The sequence below is a fragment of the Mauremys mutica genome, chromosome 4 (assembly GCF_020497125.1).
Source record: "Mauremys mutica isolate MM-2020 ecotype Southern chromosome 4, ASM2049712v1, whole genome shotgun sequence".
Lineage (NCBI taxonomy): Eukaryota > Metazoa > Chordata > Testudines > Geoemydidae > Mauremys > Mauremys mutica.
This window is the reverse complement of record NC_059075.1, coordinates 12,115,313-12,137,935: the sequence shown is the minus strand read 5'-3', so window position 1 is coordinate 12,137,935 and position 22,623 is coordinate 12,115,313. Positions and strand designations below refer to the sequence as shown.

Below are 22,623 nucleotides of genomic sequence, written 5' to 3'. Positions count from 1 at the left end.
AGAACAATTTTTACTTAATGAATGAACAAAATGGAGCGCTGACCAACAGCCAGACGATATGGAACAATACTATATTTCATATTTCGATGAACAGAGTTCTACTGTTCTGGAAGAGCTACATAGCGACAGGCTTTTAATAAAACTTGACATACACCTCAGACATCGTCAATATCTACTTATTAGGGTACAATATACTGATAAACACTTGCAGCAGAAAAACATAATTTGTGTATATAATTAATCTTTCTTCCTACTTGCATCCAAAAAAAATCAATGTTAAAGTTCAGTTAACCCAATGTGACAAGTGGTCTCTTTCCAGTTAGTTCCTGAAAAGCAGCACCAAGTAGCCAGATACAATGCAGATTAATTTACCTACAGTAAATCTAACAAGGTAACATTTGAGTCAGTGGGTAAAATGTCCCAATTCAACACTCTAATGAAAGTATTTATAATAATGGGTGTTGTCCTTGATGTAAGGAGACAATATGCATACACTTAACTGGTCAGTCAGGAATTACAAAAATGTATTGCTAAAGCTTCCTTTGATGCACATGAGCAATTTTTTTTTTAAAGTTCTGTGAAACATCTCCATACTTATATTAAAGGTACAAGAGCAACAGAACACCAGGATTATTTTAGATTTCTCTTGTGTGTGTTATTTGTAACCAGAACTATTGCAAGTCAATTTACAAATGAAAACACTCTAGTACTCAATCCCTACTGTTCATGTCACTGAACAAAGTTTAATTTGTCAACTTTTTTTTTAATATACTGTAATATGCAGAGCACACATATGCATTTATTTTATCTAGTAGTTTATAAATTTTAAACGAAGAAAAAGGATTAGAAATGTAGTTTTACATTACCAACAGGTAGTTGTTTTAATAGATCTGATTTTGTTGAAAGATCAATTTTTTTTTGTAATAGATTTTTTTAAGTATCGCTTTTTACTGAAGTCAGAGCCATAAACCTGATAAATATTTTGAGAAGTATTGAAATTTGTATTTTTCTATTGCTCACCTAAATTGTAAAAACAAAAAATGACAGCCTCAAAACATATTCAGCATGAGCCTGCTGCCTAGGGAGTTCTGAGTTTGATGGCTATCCCCAAGTCTTGCTCCAGGAGCTGCAATGTCTGCAAGTAGTGCGGTTGAAGTATAGAGGAAGGAAGGAGCTATAGTGTGAAGTGACAAGACTGGGGCTTTGACACAGATTCAGAACACCCTTTCATACCCCCAGATAACCAAAACATAGTATTCTGAAGGCATTATATTGTGGCTATCCCAATTATTTGTTACTTACCAAAGCCGGATACCAGTCAGTCTTCTCTGAACAAAAAATTACACTGACAACTTTGCCAAGCAATTCATCATTAAGACGTCTCTTATCTTCCTCTTCCTCTTCACTACTTTCTTCCTCTTTTTCATCTTCAGTGCTAGAGGATTAAGCATACAATATTTTAAAACAGCCTTAATTTGAAGATAAGAATTGTGAGGAAATATAACTCATAAGAGCAGCAGTAAAATACTGGTTTAGGGCCACTAAAACTAATTTTTAAATGCAAAAGGTTGAACTTGAAAAAACTGAAATAGTAAAAGAGCATAAATTAAGTAAAAGGAGTTTGAATTGCTGAAGTTCCTCTGCGCTCACAATTATAATTACTGTATTTGTATTGCAGTACTACCATGATTGGGGCTCCCAGGAACAGGCCTCCACTGTGCTAGGTCCTGTACAAACACAGAACAAAGAGCATTCCTGCCCCAAAGAGCTTACAAACCTGAAGCTTCTGTATGTACAGTTTTACCAGTTTAAATGCCTAAGCATGTTAAAAATCCTAGATTTTCTCATATACCAGACAAACTTTTTTCATAAGTTTGGAAGTGATTACATTTTAAAGCTAATGCCCGACAAGATGAGCTGTTTTCAAATATAAGCGGTGAATATAATACATGACAAAATAATGACGGTTTCATCTCTCCTACATCTCTCTTTTTAGTCATTTAAGACCAAATTCTGTCTGCTAGGCACACATGAATAGTCCCATTGAAATTCTAGGGTCACCAGACTTTAGCAAAAGGACAATAAGGTGACAAAATAGCATATATAGAATTATAAAAAACTCACACAGGAAGAGAAGATCTTCTCCCTCTGTTGGATTTCTTCCCAATTACTGGAGTTCCAAAGTGCTCTGGATTTGTTAGTGGCAGTTGGTCAAGTGTCTAGGAGAAGATGGGAATATAAATCAGCTTGCAATTCTTCCACAATGTAAAGATTTTTACTTTCCAGCTTGAAGAAAAGTTAACATCTCCTTACCTCACTTTCTGCAAAGTGTCTTTCCCCCTTCAAGCACAATGAAGTTCGTCTCAATGTCCTCTCATCTCCATCATCAAAAACTAGAATGAAGTCAGAGACAAAGATAGTGGTACAAGATTTGCAAATGTAACTAAATGGCCAGTTTGCTATTCAAAATCATAAATTAAATAATCCTGTAGAATATGCCTTTGAGGACTTAAATTAAGCTCTTTGGTTCAGAAGTGGAAAGAAGTCTGATAGTCAAGATCTGGCCCAAGAGCAGGCAAACATTCCAGCACACGGATTCAAAGTCACTGCAAAAATCAGGCTGCCAGCTGCACCAGTCTCAGGGTTTGTCATCTCTCTTATCAATACACTGTACTACTAAAGACCACAGATTCTGGCTGCCTGCCAGTTATCATTCCCAACCAACATCCCCAGCTGGGTTGAAACACCCAATTATTTCTGATTTAAACTGGGCCAGTCTCCCAACTCTGTTTCTGTTGCTATGGGAAATAGGAAGCAGGCAACTGTCCACTTGTATACTCTGTGAGGAAATCTTACTAGTGGGCAGACAAATACACATGGAAGTTTCTGCTACAACATAAAATACTATGCTACAGATAAGAGGAGAACTGGAAGCCCACACGTGGTAGTCTGGCCATCTCTGTTCTAGTCCCTACTGGACATTTTGTTCACCTCACAAAATCACATATAATCAGAAGCAAGTCATCTAAATTTGTATCACATGGCCAGGAGAGACCTAGAAAAGAATAGTGAGGCTGTTACATACATGGACTCAGGTATGCTGGCAGATATCTAAAGAATAGCTTGTGCTACTCCTGGTTACAGGACTGTCTATTACAATAAAATTCCCAACTTCTTCCAAAAGAGGGAATTTTACCACTAAAGTAGTTTTTAAGATTGTTAACAGTTTAATATCTATAAGAGTCACTGTATACTTTAATTAAAATGCATAAACCTTGACTAAATTTGAAGTAGAATGTATACATTTTGGCAATTTTGCATTTTACATTCAGAAATCCCAATCCTAAAATCGGGACATCTGAGCAAACCCTTGTGCATGTGTAGAGACCCAGTGACTTCCAACGGACAAGGCACTGATCGAAGGGGTCCATGACCTCCATTCAGTTGCAGGATACATATTCTGTATTTACACTATTAGGAAGAGGTTGTCTATCCCATAGCCAGTATATACCATACAGTCTGGACATGTTTGTTTTATTAGTGTGATAACTGTGGCATCCTCTTTACAAGAAAAATCTCTCAGACTAACGTGAATACAATATATTTGTATTGCTAAAAATTTGATACATTTACATCAAGATATAAAGTAACATTTGTAATTTAAATTATTCCTCTGTAATTCTACTCTGCCAAGCAAAAAGAAAAGAAACCACCATGTTCTAACAGCCTAATTTAAGACTAGAAACTGCAAGAGTAATTAGAAAGAAAGAGCAGAGTACGCAAGCAATATCTTAGCAGGCCTACTAAGCTTTATAATTTGCATGTCTAGTCTCCCAACTGAGCTACTTTGATAGAGGTAAGCCAATTGATTCAGCTTGTTATACTTATTCACATAAACGACTATTAGTTTTAAAACAGCAAGCAGTCCTGCTCCCTAACTGCCTTCCAATAATCTTTCTCAAAACTATTAAAACATAAAATTGCTAGATAGTAACTACAAAATAGTCATATAATATAGGTTTGCATGCATTTTTATTAATGTAATCTATTTTAAAAGTTTCAACTCTATTACCTAGTTTCCCGAAAAAGCCACTGTGCACATTTTGCTCTTTGACGTTCAATCTAGATCTTATCCATTTTTTTTTTTTTGGCCAGTAATCAATGTTACTTTCTTTGTGTAAACAAGGCCATAGCCCCTCACCACCTCTTCTCCTCCCAACAGATTCTACACAGAAGTCAAAATGCGGAATTTGTAGAAGTAATCATTTCTGGGGCAATACACTGATGTTCAGCATAAGATAACTTCACCACAGCATCAAGCAAGACATGACAGTGGACTGCAAGGGAGAAATCACGCCTAATTTATCTGATATTTTGGAAGCTAGATTTTTATAAAGAAAATCTCTCTCAAAAAAGTTTAATATAGAAAAAAAGGAAACTCCAGGCTAAAGCCAGATGACTGAGAGAGCTTCCATGTTATACTTTTAGGGGATAGTACAGGATGCTCAATTGTTTAAGATTTTGCAGCCGTACAAAAGAAATCCTATTTCCTTCCCAAACATGTCACACTAATCCTCCAATTAACTACTCAGCTTTCATTTTACTGTGAAGACCAACATCTTAACATCCATTAAGAACAAAGAATCTGAAAAGTTAAATACTGAGCAAAATGTAAGTACATAACACAATATAGTATATTTCATTAAAAAATTAAAAATAAGACCTCTTAGGCTGCTTGTGACAAAAATAGGAAATAATGTGCTAAAAAGGTCTTTCCTCAGCTAGAATCAAACATCTCATTTAACACATGGCTCAGGAACTCAAAAACAGGACAGTGAAGTGTTATCAGAACTAATTTATCTTTATCTCAGAACTTCAAATTTCTCTTTCATGGGTAAATCTCCTCCCATACTCTTACAGGTGGAAGAAATGAGGATAATTAACATGTTGAGAGAGATCTGAATGTCTCCCTGCACCTCTTACAGACCTTTTCTACAGCCCCTATAGCCCTCCCAGCCATACATCCCCTTTCACCACACCTGAACAAAGGGAAGACTCTCCTGTCTAATGCCTTGCTGCAGGCAGTCCTCTCCCTGCAAGTCCTGGTATTTGTCACCTCTGCAATCCCTGGTGCCAGCTACAAAAGTGGCTCCTTCCAGAACAACATTTTGTCTCTTACAACAGAAAGGGAATCTCACTGTGCAAGCTGCCAAGGGAGACAGACTGAGCAAGCACTAGGACATTCAGTAACAACCCACAGCTGAAACAGAGTGCGGCTAAGAGAGTCAAGACACGCCCCCACCCCCGTCATGAAGGAAAGGGTAGGAAAGAAAGCCATGAAATCTGAAGGGCTACAATTATTTGTACAGCACTCCTTCCCTCGTCTCCTCCTAAAGCCAAGCAATTGGTTTAAGAGTTAAGGGGGGGTGGGGGGGAGAGGAAGGAAAGGGAATGTGTCTGTTAAACAGCCATGTGGGATTCCCCTGACTGGGAGCAGAGGAAATACACCGCAGGCTTAAGAGTGCATGATCCCTTCAATTTAATTAAAGCCCTGAGTTACAAGCTCCATTTTTATTTTGTTTCTACAAAACTAGGACTGAAGGTTTTTCAAACTAAAATAATAGTTAATGTTCAAGTAATTTGACTACAGACAATATAAACAAACTACGCAAAGATTTATGAGGTCTGTCTCTATTCCAACCTGTGGCTATCCCCACATCCAATGCACAATACAAAGGATGTTTTTAGACAGTTATTACAAGCCTAAATTAATAGTTGTAGACTGGAGGGAAATAGTGTCCCACAGTATTATTGTTACTTACAAAACCCAAAGCAAAACCCTTTAAAATATTATTGTAGAGGTGACTGTTTGATCTTTGGGGAAAAAAATTGGGGGCAGGGAGCATGAAAAAAGGAATAATGGTTTTTTTTAAAAGGGTCATACTCATTAAATTACTTTGAGGGCAAAATGAGGGATTCCCTTTGCTCACATAGGAGTTTCTGTAAATATAATAATTTACAGATCATTCCACAAACATAAGAATAAACAAAGGATGCTAGCCCACAAGGACAGGCACTCCATGGAAGGATTTTTTTGTGGATCAGACCAATGGCCCATATAATTGAGATCACAGATCAGTGTTTCCCAAACTTGGGACTCCGCTTGTGTAGGGAAAGCCCCTGACGGGGCGAGCCGGTTTGTTTACCTGCCGCGTTTGCAGGTCCGGCTGATTGCGGCTCCCACTGGCTGCAGTTTGCCACTCCAGGCCAATGGGGGCTGCTGGAAGCTGCGCGGGCCGAGGGACATACTGGCTACCACTTCCAGCGGCTCCCACTGGCCTGGAGCGGCAAACCGCAGCCAGTGGGAGCTGCGATCAGTCGGACCTGCAGACGCAGCAGGTAAACAAACCAACTTGCCCCGTCAGGGGCTTTCCCTACACAAGCGGCATCCCAAGTTTGGAAAACACTGCCATAGATGAATAATTCAGAGGAAATCACCAAGTTTCCATTAATGAACCAAAGTGTGCAATACTAAACAATAAGGATACATTTTTCCCTACTCTAGCTGGAGATCAGGTAACACAGTGAAGTAGGAGAAAGCATAGCCCCTGTATTGCAGAAGTTATTCTTACTTATATACATTAGCCAATCCTCCACTGAGTTTGACTAAATTATGGGCCAGAATAATATCCTGCAGAAACTAGTTCCATGGGCTAATTATATTGCATAAGAATCTTTAAGGTTATCAATTCTAAATTCACTGCCTTTTGATTGCAAGTGCCCTCTAAATTATGTATTATAGTAAAGGGTAAACAGAAGCACACATCTGACCTTCTCAATACCTTAAAAACAAACCAAAAAACACTCACTTCTACCATCTCTCTCACTGTTTTTTCTAAACTAAAAAGTCCTTGTGATTTTAATCTCTTCTCTTTTTAATCTACTTCATATGCAGCAGTCTTCAAATTAAAGTCTCCCTATACGTGAACTTTTAATATAGATCTTAAAGGTTTAAAAATAGCTTTTTCAGAGTACAGCATCGAGGACCCACAAATTAAGGACTCCCTGAATATCAAGCAACAGGAGAGCCTGCAACAATTCTACTGCCTCCGTGACATTTTGACACCATGGTAATGGGCCTGGCAAAAGAACTTAAAAAGACGAAGCAAAAATAGGTACTGATATTAATAGGGAAATAACATGGTGCCTTTTTGTTTTTCCAACATGCAATATGCATTTGTTTTCAGTAAGTGATTGACAATGTCACAATTTGTGACCTTACTAAATGCTTTAGTACCTAACAGTGGCATTTTAAGATTTCAAATCAATTTTTTTTTAAAACAAAAAAATATATTCTTATTTCCTCACCTGCAGAGGCAATATTGATTGTTCAAGAGCTATACAATCCAAAAGTATACCTGTTGAATTCAAAACTGGGCTTCATTCACTATCAAGCCAACTCTACAAGTGAGTTCTTATAAATAGCAAGATGAAGATCTGCACTGCACTAGTCTACAGACAGTACCATACAAAAAAAGAGGGGAACAGATTATTCTAGAGATCAGAGGAACTGTAAAAGTGAAGAAACTGAACGTCTTTGATACTGTTTGTAAGGACACTGTCAGCTTAAACAAAATGATAACTTCGATCTGAAATTGCTTTTACTTGGATGATACTCGTAACTATAGTAAATAAACTAATTTAAAAAGGATTAATGAAAAGAATCTATTTTCCCCACTTTGTTTACTTTGCATATTCAAAAGCACTTTGCATAACCATGTTTCACCATTTCCCCTTTATACTCAGTCACAATACCCAAACAAAAACACACCAAAAACACGAGTTTATAACCTGTTAGAGGTACTATCAACTTAACCAGTTACAAGTAACTGTTCATTTTCTGTCCATAAAGAAGCTTTCCTGACATCACATCTGTGTTTGTCCAGCTACATGCTGCCTAACCATTTGTGTAAGTACAAGCCGGGCAAATCTGGGCAGTTTTCCCCTGGTATCTTAATAAGGCTTACAATTCCTGGGTGACATACACACATAGCAGCACATGGCATTATGCATCTGGGATGTCTCACTATACATGATGCTGTGAGGAAGGAGGACTGGTCAAATCAGGTTAGAAGACAGCCAGCCAGCTATGGCATTTGGCATGGAAACACTTAGCTGACCATGGCTATATTAATAGTTTTAATCATGCTGTGGGTGGAACTAACCATGCCAATAACAGTTTACAAATTTAGTTCAAAATAGTAGTGGGGGACGAGATCTAAGTAAGCCTCCCGTGTTAGAATGGGTCTTTCACATAGCATTAAAAGAAAAAAAATGTTGTAAAGATAGGTAAATGTGAATGTAAATCAAAGAGTTAGCAGGAGGATTCAGGGACTGTCCAATACCTGAGACTATTTGGAACTCTTTCTGAAAATGACTAGATTTCAAGTTGACTGTATCCCTGTAATATGGAGAAGATGTGAACTAAATAATTACTATCATGTTTTCGGTAATGTACCCTAAGTGGGATTTAATTTTTTTTTCTTAAAGCTACTGTTAAAATTATATAATAAACAGGTTAAGGAAAGAGTGTCTGTACATCTATACTACACGCTAATCACAGCCAAGATAGAAGTCTGCATGTGCTTGATTTGGATGTATGCATAGTTGGAAAGAAGAGAGACAAATATAATCATTTTTAATTAAATGGTTTCCTAACAGGTTAAGACAAACTATAAAAGTGAAAAGACATGACTACCCTTAGGGGAAGTGCTTCAGATAAAGCCTGAAGCCCACAGCTACCACAACCCAACGATTTATGTTTCCTTCTACTCTGGACTGCATAAAAGGGCCTAACTGTGGAGGGCAAATCCTGCTGAAAGTTGCTATAAATGCAAATCTTTCTCACTGAAGATGGGAGGCAGAAAAATAAAGTTAGAATAAGCAGTAATGTATGAGATTATTGAAAAATAATAAACCAATATCCTGCCTTCCTCTCCGCTCCACTTTCCCTGCAAAAACCAAACCAACCCCACAATCCTCTCACATTAGAATAGCTAGGAAAAAGGTCAAATGTGTGTTGTTGCATTTTTTGTTTTAAAATTGCAGATAAAGATAAGTTATACATTCAAACACCTTTTTAAAAGAATCACAGAATTGTAGGACTGGAAGGGACCTCAAGAGGTCATCTAGTCCAGTCTCCTGCACTCAAGGCAGGACTAAGCATTATCTTGACCATCACTAACAGGTGCTTGTCTAACTTGCTTTTATAAATCTCCAATGATGGAGATTCCACAACCTCCCTAGGTAATTTATTCCAGTGCTTAACCACCCCAACAGTAAGAAGTCTTTCCTAATGTCTAATCTAAACTGCCCTTTTAAGCCCAAAATCTAGGCCTATAGATTGTGTTAAATTTTCTTGAGGATTCTGTCACCAGAAAGGTATATATACTGACAGAGAATAAATGGACCACAAAGAATAGACTGTCCTACTCCCTATTAGAAAAAAGACTACTGTAACAGCAGTAGCTTAGTTGCTTGTCTAATGGTTGCAATTATTGCTTCCCACTAGAGGGCTTTATCTGGTGACTCAAGCCACTTCAGTACTTTACAGAAGTATACAAAAGTAGCACAAGACATCCAGAATAAGGAACATGTGCATTTTTTCCACTTCCTGACCTGCTGGAACTCAGATAACATACCTGGGCACTAGGAAAGGGAGAGGAAGGAATCATCATTAGGAGCTTCATGAACAACTCATTCTGGATTTTTAATAGACTAGCACTGACTTCTAGCCTAAAATTAATTAATTATATATATATATATACACACACACACACACACACACACACACATACACACACACCAGTGAATATTCCTTGAAAGAGAGCAAAAGGACACACATGAACAACTCTTAACTGAGCATGCATAAGAGCACACCCTGAAGGTAAGCCAACACCACAAGTCAGAGTGAGTACAAAAGCATTCCACTGAGATCTCTGAACAAGAAATAAATTGTCTTTCAAACTAAGACACTGCTTTTAACTTCTGTTACCACTTCAAATTTACAGAAACAAGTTTCCTCTTACAGAATGTTTTTTTAATATAATTTTTTAATGTTCAGGGCTAGGTCCAAAATTGATCATAATCATCTTAATGTTGCCTTTGGCAGCTGTTGGAAAACACCTATAGAACCATATAGTGTATTTTTTATTATTATTGTTTCAGAGGCCTATTTCAATATTTAATATTCAAGTTAATACTGGAGAACATTGTGGATGAAACACGCTATAAAAATAAGACTTAGTTCTAAAATGACTTGGATGAAAACAAATCTGATAGGCTGAAGACTGTTTAAATCTATATAATTATCTCCTAGTGGTAACACACTGCATATACTGAGCCTATAAATTCTCTTCAAAAACAGAGGAACACCCCCACCAAATTTTAATTATTTAAAATTAGCTTTTTAAAAATTAAGGTTAGCTGCTTGTTTTCCAAGGTACTGGAACTGCTGCCACTTCTTTATGATGAGACTGAGAAGCGATAAAAGACTGGTATGCGCAAAAGAGGCATTTCCTAGAGCCTGTTAAACTTTTAATCCAGATCTCTTCTGTTTCTTTCTGTATCTATACTTTTGGGTAAGCAGCCCAATTCCAAAAGCATTTCCAAGCCCCAGTTTAAAATTCCAACATCACTGTTTCTCTGCTGTGCCATCATTACTAGATCAGGATTTTTGATGCAGAGGTGGCTCCATGGCAGAAACAATGAAAATAAAACTCCATTTGATCATTTTTTGAACAGCCTGTTAATCAATTTAGAGCAGAGCAGTATCATCTAATAGCTAAGAGAATTATTTCTAAAAGCAAAGTGCTTTATCTTCATTGTTGCTATATCAATATCAAGGCCCTAATCAGAGAAGGTGGCAATGAAGTAGCCTAGTCTAGAGACTAAGGCTGGAACACAGTGAACACTTTCAGAATGGACTGGCTCTCTTTAGGACACTGGGCAAGTAATTTAGGCCAAAATTGTTTCAACTGTCCACTAGAGAGAGATAGAGAGAGAGAGTATGTGTGTGTGTGTGAGACAGACAGAGAGAGAGAGAACGAACATGGGTCCAGATTTTCAAATGTGCTGAGAATAAGTAGTGATGCCTAAAGACAGGCACTTGGTGTCTCAAAACATACACCTGAAAAATGACACACCAAGTTAGTGGACCCTTTTGACAATTTTTGCCTTAATCTGTGTGTTTTATTAGCTGTTCTGTTCTTTCAAAGGTGCTCATACTTACCTACCTTCGTTAAGCATTTTCAGATGATTGGAAAAATTATGCCATGTAAGAGGACAAAATAAATCAGAACTGGAAAAGCATTGATAATTTCAATGCAAGTTTCCCACACCGCCCTACCACTGAAACTTGACTTGGATCTGGTAGGGACTCCACAAGTGAAAGGGTTGTTCAATCCCCAAGTCCATGCAGTTCTTGGTCAATCTGTTTAAACAGCCAACAAGGGTGCTAAATATTATATCTTAAAACCATTCACTAGGAAACTGAGTCCAACTCAGTGCACAGAAGTTACTGTACAGACATCATCTTTAGATCACTACTAACCCACAGTAAATTGGAACTGGTGACCGAGAGATAAAAGATTGTATGTCATTTCTATTTCCCTGAGCTACAAAGTTCCCCTATTTTTAAATGTAAACTAACTTCTTTATCAGAAATCTACACTTCACAATGTATGTACTTTGGTCAACTTTACCTCTGGTTTGCAAACTGACAAATGCATACCCTGCCCATTATATATTATTATTTACTCACAAAAATGAACTTAAGACCACCTAAGTCAAGGGCACATAGCTAAACAAACTGGAAGTGCATTATGTTTAAACTCCAGCTTTCTTTTACAGCCTTAGATACATTTAGTGTTCTATATTACTGTATGTAAGTATAACATGTAACTAAGTACTAAAAAGGGCAGAGTTCTGAATTATGCCAAAACGCTAACATTTTATACACCTATGTTTAAAATAACAAGTTAAGGGTTTAAGGGGGAGTAAAACTTCCAATGCAGGAAAACTTAAGAGGTCCCACTCTGCAGGCAATTTATGCATTTGCTGTGCTCTACCTGGTAAATCCTCCCTTCTCAATGTTTATTTAAAGCACCAGGTAGTACAAATATATAAATGAAACCACGTGCATACCTTTAAATATACAATTCTATGTGTCTATTTGAAACATTGCACTTTCATACATACATAAAAAGGAAAGGATCATACCATGTATGCTCAGTATGATGTAAGCGTTCAGTGATTTGTTAACTCCAAGCAAAATTTCTTTAAAATAAGCCAATTCTTATGTTCCTCGTTCAAAACTACCTGCACATCATAGTAAATTTTTGAATTTGAGTTGTTATATCCAAGAACTTGAAAACTTGCACATGCAAAACTTATCTGCAGAATTTGACAAAAAAAATCCTTTCCCACTTACATCAACTAATTCTGTTAAGCGATTTTTTTGGGGGAAGGGGGGAATTTGGGGCAGAAGGGTCAGTTTTCCAACTTAGATTCTTCTGAGGAAAAGACAAAACAAATAGTTACAACCCAAAATGCAGATTTATTAAAAATCAATTAATCTGAAAATAAGAGTTTAGAACAGAAATATCAACTTAGTAAGTGTAACACTGTTAGTGCAACAGAGTATTTCCTTCTTCCTTCAATATGGGAAAGAAAATCTCTAAGCCAACAAAAATTAAAGTCAGCGTCCTTTGCCTGCTAGGTTGCATCAGAGTATTGAACTAAATTGATGAGTACTCCTCTAATTCCCACAACTAAACTCCTAAATTATCACTCCTTCCCCCAAACTCGTCCTCACCGCGCACGCACACACCCACACAGAGTCATGCATCTTGAATTATGCCAGCTTATGCTACATTCCTGAAGCAGAAAACAAATAGCAGTGTAGATGGTCAACTTAAAACTAGCTAACTGGCTCAGATCCATAGGATCACAATTATATTAACATAAAGTACTAAATCATGGACATCTAGGGCTCTATCCCGCTCCCACTAAAGTCAACATGAAAACTCCTGTATATTTCAATGCAAACCAAATCGGGCTGCCAAACCATTGCTTCTTTGTCTCCAAAGAAAAGGAGTACATTAATAATTAAGATAATAGACACGTGAATGCTAGTGTGTAAAAAACTCTACTTTAAATTCTTCGGTATTCTGTTAAAAGCATTTCAATAATCTTATCACCGCTACTGCAAAAGGTAACAGACAAGGAAATGGGACCAGTGAATTTAAACATTCAAGAATTAATTTCTAAAGCAACACATAGGAGAAATATGTACAGTTTCTATTACGTAAAGAGGTGCACACCACCCACACAGCTCTGGAAATACAACCCTCACTATCCCCAGTTTTTCTGGGGGAGTGAGGCACACGATAAGGACTGGTATTTGCAAGGGTGTTTGATCTGAGTGAGTATTATATTATTTGATTGGCATCTCTAGTTAGTTATTTTCTGATTTCAGGGGAAGCTGATAGTTTTTTATGTCATTATACTTTTAATGCTGTGTCAGACACCTAGACACCAGACTATGCATTTTTATTAATAATCCAAAATAAATAAAGTTATCTCTACAATGAACCTAGTTATGGCTTGATGTCAAGTTTCATTGAATCGTCATTCTGTGTCACTAGCCATGATTTTACTGGATTTATTTCCAATGACCATCTCAGTTATCTGTCCCTAAAATGAAAGCAAAACCTTCTTCTACATGTTCTTTTAAGATTTAGTTCCTTTAAAGGAAACACTGCCAAAATGAAGTGTAATCATTTCAAACAAAGGAGTAAAATTATGGTTTCAAGGTACAACACTCTTCTCTATTCTCTTAGGAATGTTTTCTTCTCCCTAGTAACAATGTGTAAAACACCCACAACCCACCACATAAACAGGGGGAAATGACTGAGTATACAGGGGAACAATTGAAATTCTCTCTATAGAGAGTCTTAAAATCACATGTAAACAAACTAGAAATATACAGAATGTTTTTCCCACTAATCTTTGCAGTCACCTGTAACAACAGTAGGTAAATCCCACTGCTGTCTGAAAATTTTGTTAAGTATGTCCTTTCAAAATAGCAATTAAGCAATGTTGTCTTCCAAGAAGTGAACCTGAATCAATATGCATCTATTTGACAAACTGAAGCTTGATCATACAAGCAAAGTATCAAAATCCATAGGCACTCAAAGCTATAGTATTTGAGCACCAGACAATGAATTTATCCTTACAACACCTGTGAAGAGCTCTGTGTAAGCTTGAAAAATTCTCTCCCCCCAACAGAAGTGGGTCCAATAAAAGATATTACTTCACCCACCTTGTCACTCGAACACCTCTATAAAGCATGCAATGATTGTTTTCTTAATTGTAAAATGGAGACGAAATAAAGAGAGAGTTAAGTGATTTGCCAAAGGTCACACCAAAAGTCTAATAGAGTCAGATCTTAAGTCCCATCCTGTGCCTTGAATACAAAACCAGTTTAAACCAATGGACCAGTTTAAACCAACATATTGTACCAACATTAAAACCTATAAGTTACATAGTTACTCACCTACAGTATACCAGCTGGCATCTGTCAATTTGTTGATAACAGCTTCTTGAAAGGATCCATCAGGCATCTTGGTTTCAACCATTGCACCAACCTGCAATATAAAATACTTTAAGTGTATATAACATAATAATTTTGTAGTCCCAGGTTCATATACTGAAGGTAGATGTACCAATTCTTCCAGAAAGATCTGGGGGGAGGGGTTGGCAGGGAAGAGACTCATTTAAGTTTCACTACCCTTGTGAAATGCATGCATTGGTTACATTAGGTAATAATTGGAGATATACCAATCTCCTAGAACTGGAAGGGACCTTGAAAGGTCATTGAGTCCAGCCCCCTGCCTTCACTAGCAGGACCAATTTTTGCCCCAGACCCCTAAGTGGTCTCCTCAAGGATTGAACTCACAACCCTGGGTTTAGCAGGCCAATGCTCAAACCACTGAGCTATCCCTCCCCCGATTGCCTCAGAAGTGAAAAATCATTAGCCAAATCACATTTTATTCTGACTTGGTTTTAGTTAGTAGTGGGCAGTGAAATTAGCATACTGGGATCCCTACTGTGACTTTTGTATTATAACAAAAGGTAAGGTTATAATTTTTTTAAATTATAAATGTTAATAAATATCATGGCAGAGGTGAAGGAAAACAAGGATATGTCACGGAAGAGAGGGGAGAATGGAAGGCTCAGACAGTGAGCCCACCCCACACTCACTCCATAGCAATGGGCCCTATCCTATGGGACTGGGCTCAGCTCCCTGCATTGAGTGTTGAGAGCTGACCCACGTGGTTACAGCACTAATCAAATTTGGCGCTTTGTCTCTATATACAGAGGGGTGGACACACCAAACCTGAGAGGTGCTGTAACAGTCTGGGCCAACTTGCAACGTTCAAAGGGGAAAGGTGCTGCAGTAGTCATAAATTTTATTCGAATTCAAGATCTAAACCACTAATCCAACACTTGAACAATATTAGTAGTGGTATATGTGTCTATAGGATAAGAAAATAAAGCCTGTGTTATTACATACATTTACTCTTTGAACTCAAACTTCAAGTAGATATGCTTCACTGTCAACTGAACAATACAAAAGAGTTCTGAACTTGGCCCAGATTTTGACAACAGCACTTACTAGTGCCTTTGAGGTAGCAGCAGAGGAGGTAAGGACAAGGGAAAGGCAAAAACCCCAAGCAAATAAATAAGGGCTACCCAGTGTAATGCCATTTCTGCAATGAGTATTTTATACTAGTCACCTGTTCTAGCAGCTCCTGAGCAAACTGAATATACAGCTTGTTTACTCCTGTCTAATGTCTGTATTTTGCTTGACACAGTTGACCTTTCCAAATTTACGTCTAACGTATTTACAAAAATAGTCTTGCCTGCAATAACATTTCCATACAAAACTAACTTGTCAAAGGCATAGGGATAAACATCTTTTAAAAACTAAAATATTAGCTAATAATGATAATTACTCATTGAGGGCCTGATCCGCAGCCCATGGAAACCAATGGGAGTTTTTCCACTGACTTCAACAGACTGTGCATTAGATGCTCAATGTCTAAATGTCAAAGTCTAAAGTGTCTAAATTTAAAATAATTACAATTTAGTTGTACATTTGAAAAACATGCTGCATACATACTCTTAAAGGTCCTTTTACTTGGTCATCTTGCACTAACTGAGCTGAGTTATCCTGTTTCAGGATCACCTGAAAAATATTTTAGAAACAGGTATATACATTTTACTTTCATACTTCCAAAAAGCATGCACAACAATCCTTATGACAACGTCTAAAAAATTAGAAAATACAACCCTTATCAAAATCGCTAACATTATTTAGTACAAACAATATGACAGTGTTTGAATTTATAAGGAGCCCAGGTGCCATATGAATTACCAAGTAAATACCATGCATTCAATACCCAACTTTATGAATCAGTTAGTAGTTAAGAGGATATCTCACCTAAATCAAATCTCAGTCATACCAATAAAAAAAAAATGTACTTTTTTTATACAATTATGAGCTTGGACAATAACACAATCCTGGCTTTACCTGCAGTGGGCCACTAGGCTAGAGGCTTAAGAGTTATACTTCTCTCACATCATCTGTAGCATTCACTATTAACAAAGCCACTGTATTTCCAGGGCAGAGAATTTCCTGCAGAATCTACTCTTTGCTGCAGAGGGCTTGTCTACATGGTAACAGGAACCAAAATAACTAAAATCAGTTGTAATTCACACCTTTAGTTATTTTGGTACAAGTCAGTATGTGGACATTCTTTAGAGTGCCCACACACAGACTCACACACTAAAGTTGTGAATTTAAACCAGTTAGGTTTTTTTTAATTCCAGTTACTGTGTACATAAGACCTAAGTTTTCCTTCCACAAAAAATATGGTTTCAGCTCTCGTGGTTGTGAAGACAACCTTGAAAATATGTAGACCCACGTGTGGATACAAAATTTGTATCTGCATCCGATCCACAAAAATGATCCCCGGATATAAAGCGGATATCCACAGATTTCCAGGATTCTAGATACAAAACGTGCATCCATTTTCAATCTGCAATCCACCAAAAAGGTCCATGGATTTGCAGAGCTCTAAAAATACAGATTGATGTTTGCCACTTCCTGCAGAGAGACTGGAAACAGGAACTTCAAGAAATGTAAACTGGATCATTCATTTCCATGGACTGTTAACTTTGAAACGTAAAGATGAATGTAGGATGTCAACATTGTTAATTATTTTACTGCTGATCATTTTAACAGAAACATCTAGCTAATGCATTTATCCTACAATTCCAAAATGCTTCCCACATTTCTGCAGTGGCCAAGAGTCAAAACTACTCTCTTTGCATGTACCAAACTCTCAAAATTCCTCCCAAAAAACATATACAATGTAGTTATTCTTTGTCAATATAAAAATCTGTGGCACACTAAAACATGAACACGAAGACATAAAATAAACTACAGTTAATATTAGAAGTGACACAGGAGCTACTGTGCAGATTGTATTATTCATTTTCTTATTTAAGGTGCATGCAGGCATACCCATGTGCTTGTGAAAAACCCTACTGAACTCAATGGACTTGGCGTAGACATATAGCAGCAGCAACATTAGCAATCCCAGGGACCGTACAGTGGAGTATACAAGGCCCTAACTATGATCCAAAAGGAAAAAAAATCCACATCTCAAAATAATCTAAATAGTCTGTGGACCAGTGCAGACCAAAAAGGTGGAATCCATTGCTTTCCACAACAATACCCTCATTCAAACAGATTTTAAAAAGTGCCACCAAAATCCCATAATTTGCTTGTTGGTAAGAAGGGAAGAAGAGATTTGTTTTGAAATTCAGGGAAGGTACTTTGATATAAAGTGATGAGGTCCAAATAAGCACCCAGATAGACAGATCAAATAGAACAACCAAAGTACAAAAGCACATAGAAACTAAGATGTGTACCAAAAAATAACTGGATTTCATCTAATTTTTTTGGTCACTGTAATAGCTCATATACACAGTGTCCTGAATGGTAGGCTAGGAGGTAGGAAGTAGGAACAAAGTGCAAAGTAAATTTTTGGATCTACTCTGCATGCTGTGTAAACATGTATGTTTGGACAGTTTCATTCTTGATCTCCATCTTTTATAAGAGTGTTTAAAAAAAAGAAAGAAAAAAAAGCAATTTAGAAGGAATGCCAAAACAAAAAAAAAGTTTCCTCCTGTATCAACGTACACTAAGTTTTAGCACAATCCTTGCCTCGGAAAGACATTGCATGGAAATTTCATACAGCTAGAGCTTGCTGCTTTGAAACAGTTTTAAAACTTTTGTTTACATTTAAACAGACATCTCATGGACAATTCTGAAAAACTGTTCAATGGAAATAATTTTCATCTCCTCTTTGCTTCCTAGCTATAAAAGACCGAAGGTGTTTGTATGATATATAATCTTTGCTTCTGAAGAATCTTTGCTCCTAGTTCTTATTGCTCACCTAAAGCCATAACACTCCATTTATGCCATCAACATTGATTACTGTGGAACTGATATAGTCACAAACAGAAGGTTATAACTGCAAATGAGAAATAAAGTAGCAAGAGCAGATAAACTTATTTTAAGAATTATTTTTATGCTAGTACCCTTGAAAAGAATTTTTTTTAGATATGACAAACATAACTGCACCAATGTAGAATTACGTTTAAAAAAAAAATCTTCCCAAGAAATGTCTACAACTTTGTATAACCATACACTAATGTTAAGGGGTATGATTTTCCTTGACAACCCTTTTAATATATTTTCTAATAAAAAAACCAGGAAAGCAATAGCACTAATGTCATAAATCCTACCTTGACTTTCACCAGCCTCTTCACTGTCTTAATCTTTGCCTCGCAAAAGGCACCACGGTACTTGGCACTGACATCAGTTCCCACTGTCAGGTAGGCAGGCTCATCTGCTGCCTAACAAAGGAGAATAAATTAGAACAAGGTTTAGTTTTATATTTTACAAAAATGCATTTAGTTAAAAACAATAATATAACAATAATAACCGTCTTTACAGTTGCATCATCATATATTCAAATATATTCCCAAATGTTTAGTCCTACTGACCAGTTCTTAATTAGGTCACAAATGATGATTTATGTTGCTTCCCAATATTGCAGACAGCCTAATCTTTCTTTACAATAAGATCTGACGTATGCTAAAATCTAAAACGTCAACTCTTTCCTAAGAGTGGCCCTTAATTTTGCTCCAATTAAATCCGTGGAGCGGATATACACATTTTTACCAAGGTGCTGTGCATAACATTTTAACCATATTTAAAGTTTCATTGCACAGGAATTGTTTCTAAACAAAACATACAACTTCAATCAAACAGACAGTGTAAGAAAAGTGAGTGGTACAGATTCTTCCTACGTAATTATTTTCATGTCCCCATTTTGCAAGAACGTACTAATAGTCATTTAAGTGCAGAAATACAATGTAAAATAGCAACTTAAAAAAGAAAAAACAGAACTTAATTAACTGATGAAAAATGAGTAAGAATGGGCCAGTGGTAACGGTTTGTAGCACTATTTTACAGCATATACAAATCATGATGATCCAAAGAAATAAATCAGCTGTACCAGTAAATTTCAGCATATTGGGCTGGCTACAAAGCTTACATTACACTGAGTTTACTGATGCACGTTTTGCTTCAGGGACACACACACACGCACATGCGCACACACGCACCAGTCTGACTGTTGTCTCAGAAATACCAGTTCAATAACCTCAAAGAGAACTGAAGCATATGCTTACAAACAGAGAGGGAAAGATAAATAGAAGGAGGAAGATAATTTCAATACATTGCTATAAACAATATGAAAGTGATATTTCATTTTGAATGCAGCTGCATCTAAGACAATTGCAATTTCAAAATTTATACAATAGCCATAATCTTTATGTACTTAAAAATATCTTCGATTTATGTCATTTCAACGGAATAAAGTGTTCTATGGTGTTCTCTACATCACATTTTCTGAAGGAAAAACAGCAAAAGAGCTACAGAAAAGTTTGATGTAACCTTTCAAACAAGTATATTATATGTTATTTTTCTTCCTTGAAAGGTCTTTGCTAAGATTTATTTTCCCCCTAAAACATGTGCAAGTTTATCATTTTCAAGAACATTTGTGTGTACCTGAGCATTATTATTTTACATTTTATTTTCTTTATTTGACATTTACAATGATCAATAAACTTATGCTAAGTTACTATATTAAAAAAACAAGCTACAGTAAAATAGGAAATCAATACATGCAATGAAATATTTTGTGTTGATAAAGAACACAAATAATGAACTATTTTTTGCTCATCTCTGCATCTAAGAAGTGTTTCCCTCCATGTGACTTACCCTGCAATTGTTAAGTCTTTGCTCTGGAAAAACTGAAACTGCTAAGGAAGGACAAAAGCTGTGGTTCTGCAAACTCACAAAAGCTACAGCCAACACAGGAAGCATTTAAAGACAGTACTCCAAATGACAACAAGTCAAAGGCATCCTATGTTTCCAAAGTGTTGTTACTGCATAGGTGAGGGATTGGGATGAGCTGCCCTTCAGTGAGAGAGAAGAAATGGGATTTCATTCCATTCACGTGCTGATTTTCACAGCCAACTTTATTCTGCTGTTGTTCCCCGAAGATACACTGATTAAAAATGAAACTAATAAGGTGACTGGTGCAGGGAGAAGAGAAAGAGTACAAATGCTTCCCCTACTCCTCATCTCAGGACCTGGACAAACTTACCTTCATCTTTGAAGGTTATTTGAGGGATTCCAGCTCAAAGATTTATCTTGACTCCAGTTATACAGAAAAAAAGCTAGAAAACAAGAGAAGGGAGATGATCAGACACACATCTGCATGCATGTGGATTTATTAAAAAGGAAATATCTTGATCTTGGGAGAACATAATTCAGCTACAAGCATATGGAAGATTATTAAACACACCCCTCCACATTGTTTACACACACCCCTCCACCCTACGAACACACCCACCCCTTACATCCCTAAAGCATTCCCTCCACAGAAAGCCTCCGAGCCCCACTTGCTGCCCTGCGTGTGCAGCTGGAGGGGACAGCGAAAAGTGCTGAAAAGGGGTCCTTGCAGGGGACAAATGGGCCCTTGGAGATCTGGGCAAGAAGCCGCTACTACCTCCTTTTCCTTCCCGCTTTGGCTGCCTCCTGCTCTTCCTCAGCCCCTCCGTGTGTCAGGTCGCCATTACTCCCTCTGCCTTTGCACCATGTCAGGCAAGAAGAGGCTCCACACACACGACGTAGGCAAAAATCATCATAATAATACTAATAAGCTGCTCGCAGCCCAGCTGCTGGGACAAGGGCAGTTCCTGCGCAGAAGAGACAAGGCCCTGAGCTGCCTCCTTCCCCTCTCAACTTTCTCAAGCACAAGAAGAGAGATTACTTAGGGAGGACCCTCCCCTCCCCTCTCCCCCAGAAGGCTTTAGCCTGGGACGCAGAGAGGAGTTAGACCAGGGCTTCCCCACACCCCCTGCCTCCCCAACTAGCCTCCAGCCCCGCAACGCCTCCCCACGCCCGCTGCCCCCCAACTACCTTCCAGCCCCCCAACACCTCCCCACTTCAAATACCTTCCAGCCCCGCAACGCCTCCCCACACCCCCTGGCTCCAACACCCCCCCCTTCTCAAATACCCTTCAGCCCCCTCCAAACACACACAACCCAAACCCCACCGCTGCCAGGGGCTGGCCCGGCGGGGGGTTCGCCCACTGAGCGGGTGGGAAGCGAGGTCCCGGTGCCCCCTGAAGCTGAGCAGGGAAGAGCTGATTGGAGACGCGGGAGGGGGGCGGGCAAGGGGAACCTGCCGACTTCCCCCACCCCCGAGAGGGCTGACGGGGGCGTTCCCCTACCCGGGGCCGGGAGATAAATCGTCCCCGTCCTCCTTGCCGCGAAGAGGGGTCCTCAGCCAGAGAAGGGAGGAGAGGAAGCGCCGGTCACCGCGTTGGGATATGGGGGGGGGGGTGGAGTTCGGCGGGCGAAAGGAGTCCGAGTCCCCCTCTGAGGGGAACCGAACGGGGGGTGGGGCTGCCTCCTCCGTGACCGGGTGAGGGAGCCCCGATCCCCCGAGCCAGGGGTTTCGGGGATCCCGACCCCCCTTCCCCCGGGACGGCAGCGGAGTTGCGGCTGCTGAGCCGCTCGCTGCCCTCTTGCGCCTTCCCCCTACCTTTAAACTCAGAGCCAAGTAGGGATCTGCTGCGAGGCGAGCCCGGCCCGGCCCCCAGCCCCGCTCGCGGCAGGCGCCTCAGAGGCAGCAGCGGCGGCGGAGGCAGCGGCGGCTCGACTCCGCTCCACCCCCCCTTCCAGCCCGGACTCGTACCGAATCACCAGCGATCAGCCAAATAACAAGCTGTTGAGCAGTATCTGCCCTGCTCGAACTCCCATTGGCCCCTCATGACGCCCAGGGGGCTCTACCTTGCCCGGATTGGGCGCCGCGGACAGCCCCCTCCCATTGGTCACAGGGTGGCAGTG

The 22,623-nt window shown here is 38.7% G+C and overlaps 1 protein-coding gene across 6 annotated transcripts in view; it reads right to left on the bottom strand.

The window, feature by feature from the left end:
• ARID4A (AT-rich interaction domain 4A) overlaps positions 1-22,486 on the bottom strand; it is a 66,613-nt gene extending 44,127 nt beyond the window's left edge. For 4 of the 6 annotated variants that reach the window (XM_045015551.1, XM_045015554.1, XM_045015555.1 and 1 more), the window contains exons 1-8: positions 21,279-21,422; positions 20,874-20,946; positions 18,943-19,053; positions 16,247-16,312; positions 14,618-14,708; positions 2,314-2,393; positions 2,125-2,219; positions 1,303-1,435 (exon numbers count right to left, since the gene is read on the bottom strand). In XM_045015551.1, coding sequence (XP_044871486.1) covers positions 1,303-1,435; positions 2,125-2,219; positions 2,314-2,393; positions 14,618-14,708; positions 16,247-16,312; positions 18,943-19,053; positions 20,874-20,879 — 582 coding nt within the window. In that variant the 5' untranslated portion in view covers positions 20,880-20,946; positions 21,279-21,422. Of the gene's footprint in view, positions 1-1,302; positions 1,436-2,124; positions 2,220-2,313; positions 2,394-14,617; positions 14,709-16,246; positions 16,313-18,942; positions 19,054-20,873; positions 20,947-21,278; positions 21,423-22,318; positions 22,436-22,471 lie in introns of those variants that run through there. The other 2 variants (XM_045015553.1, XM_045015552.1) reach the window with 2 other exon arrangements.
• Positions 22,487-22,623: the final 137 nt, after the last annotated feature.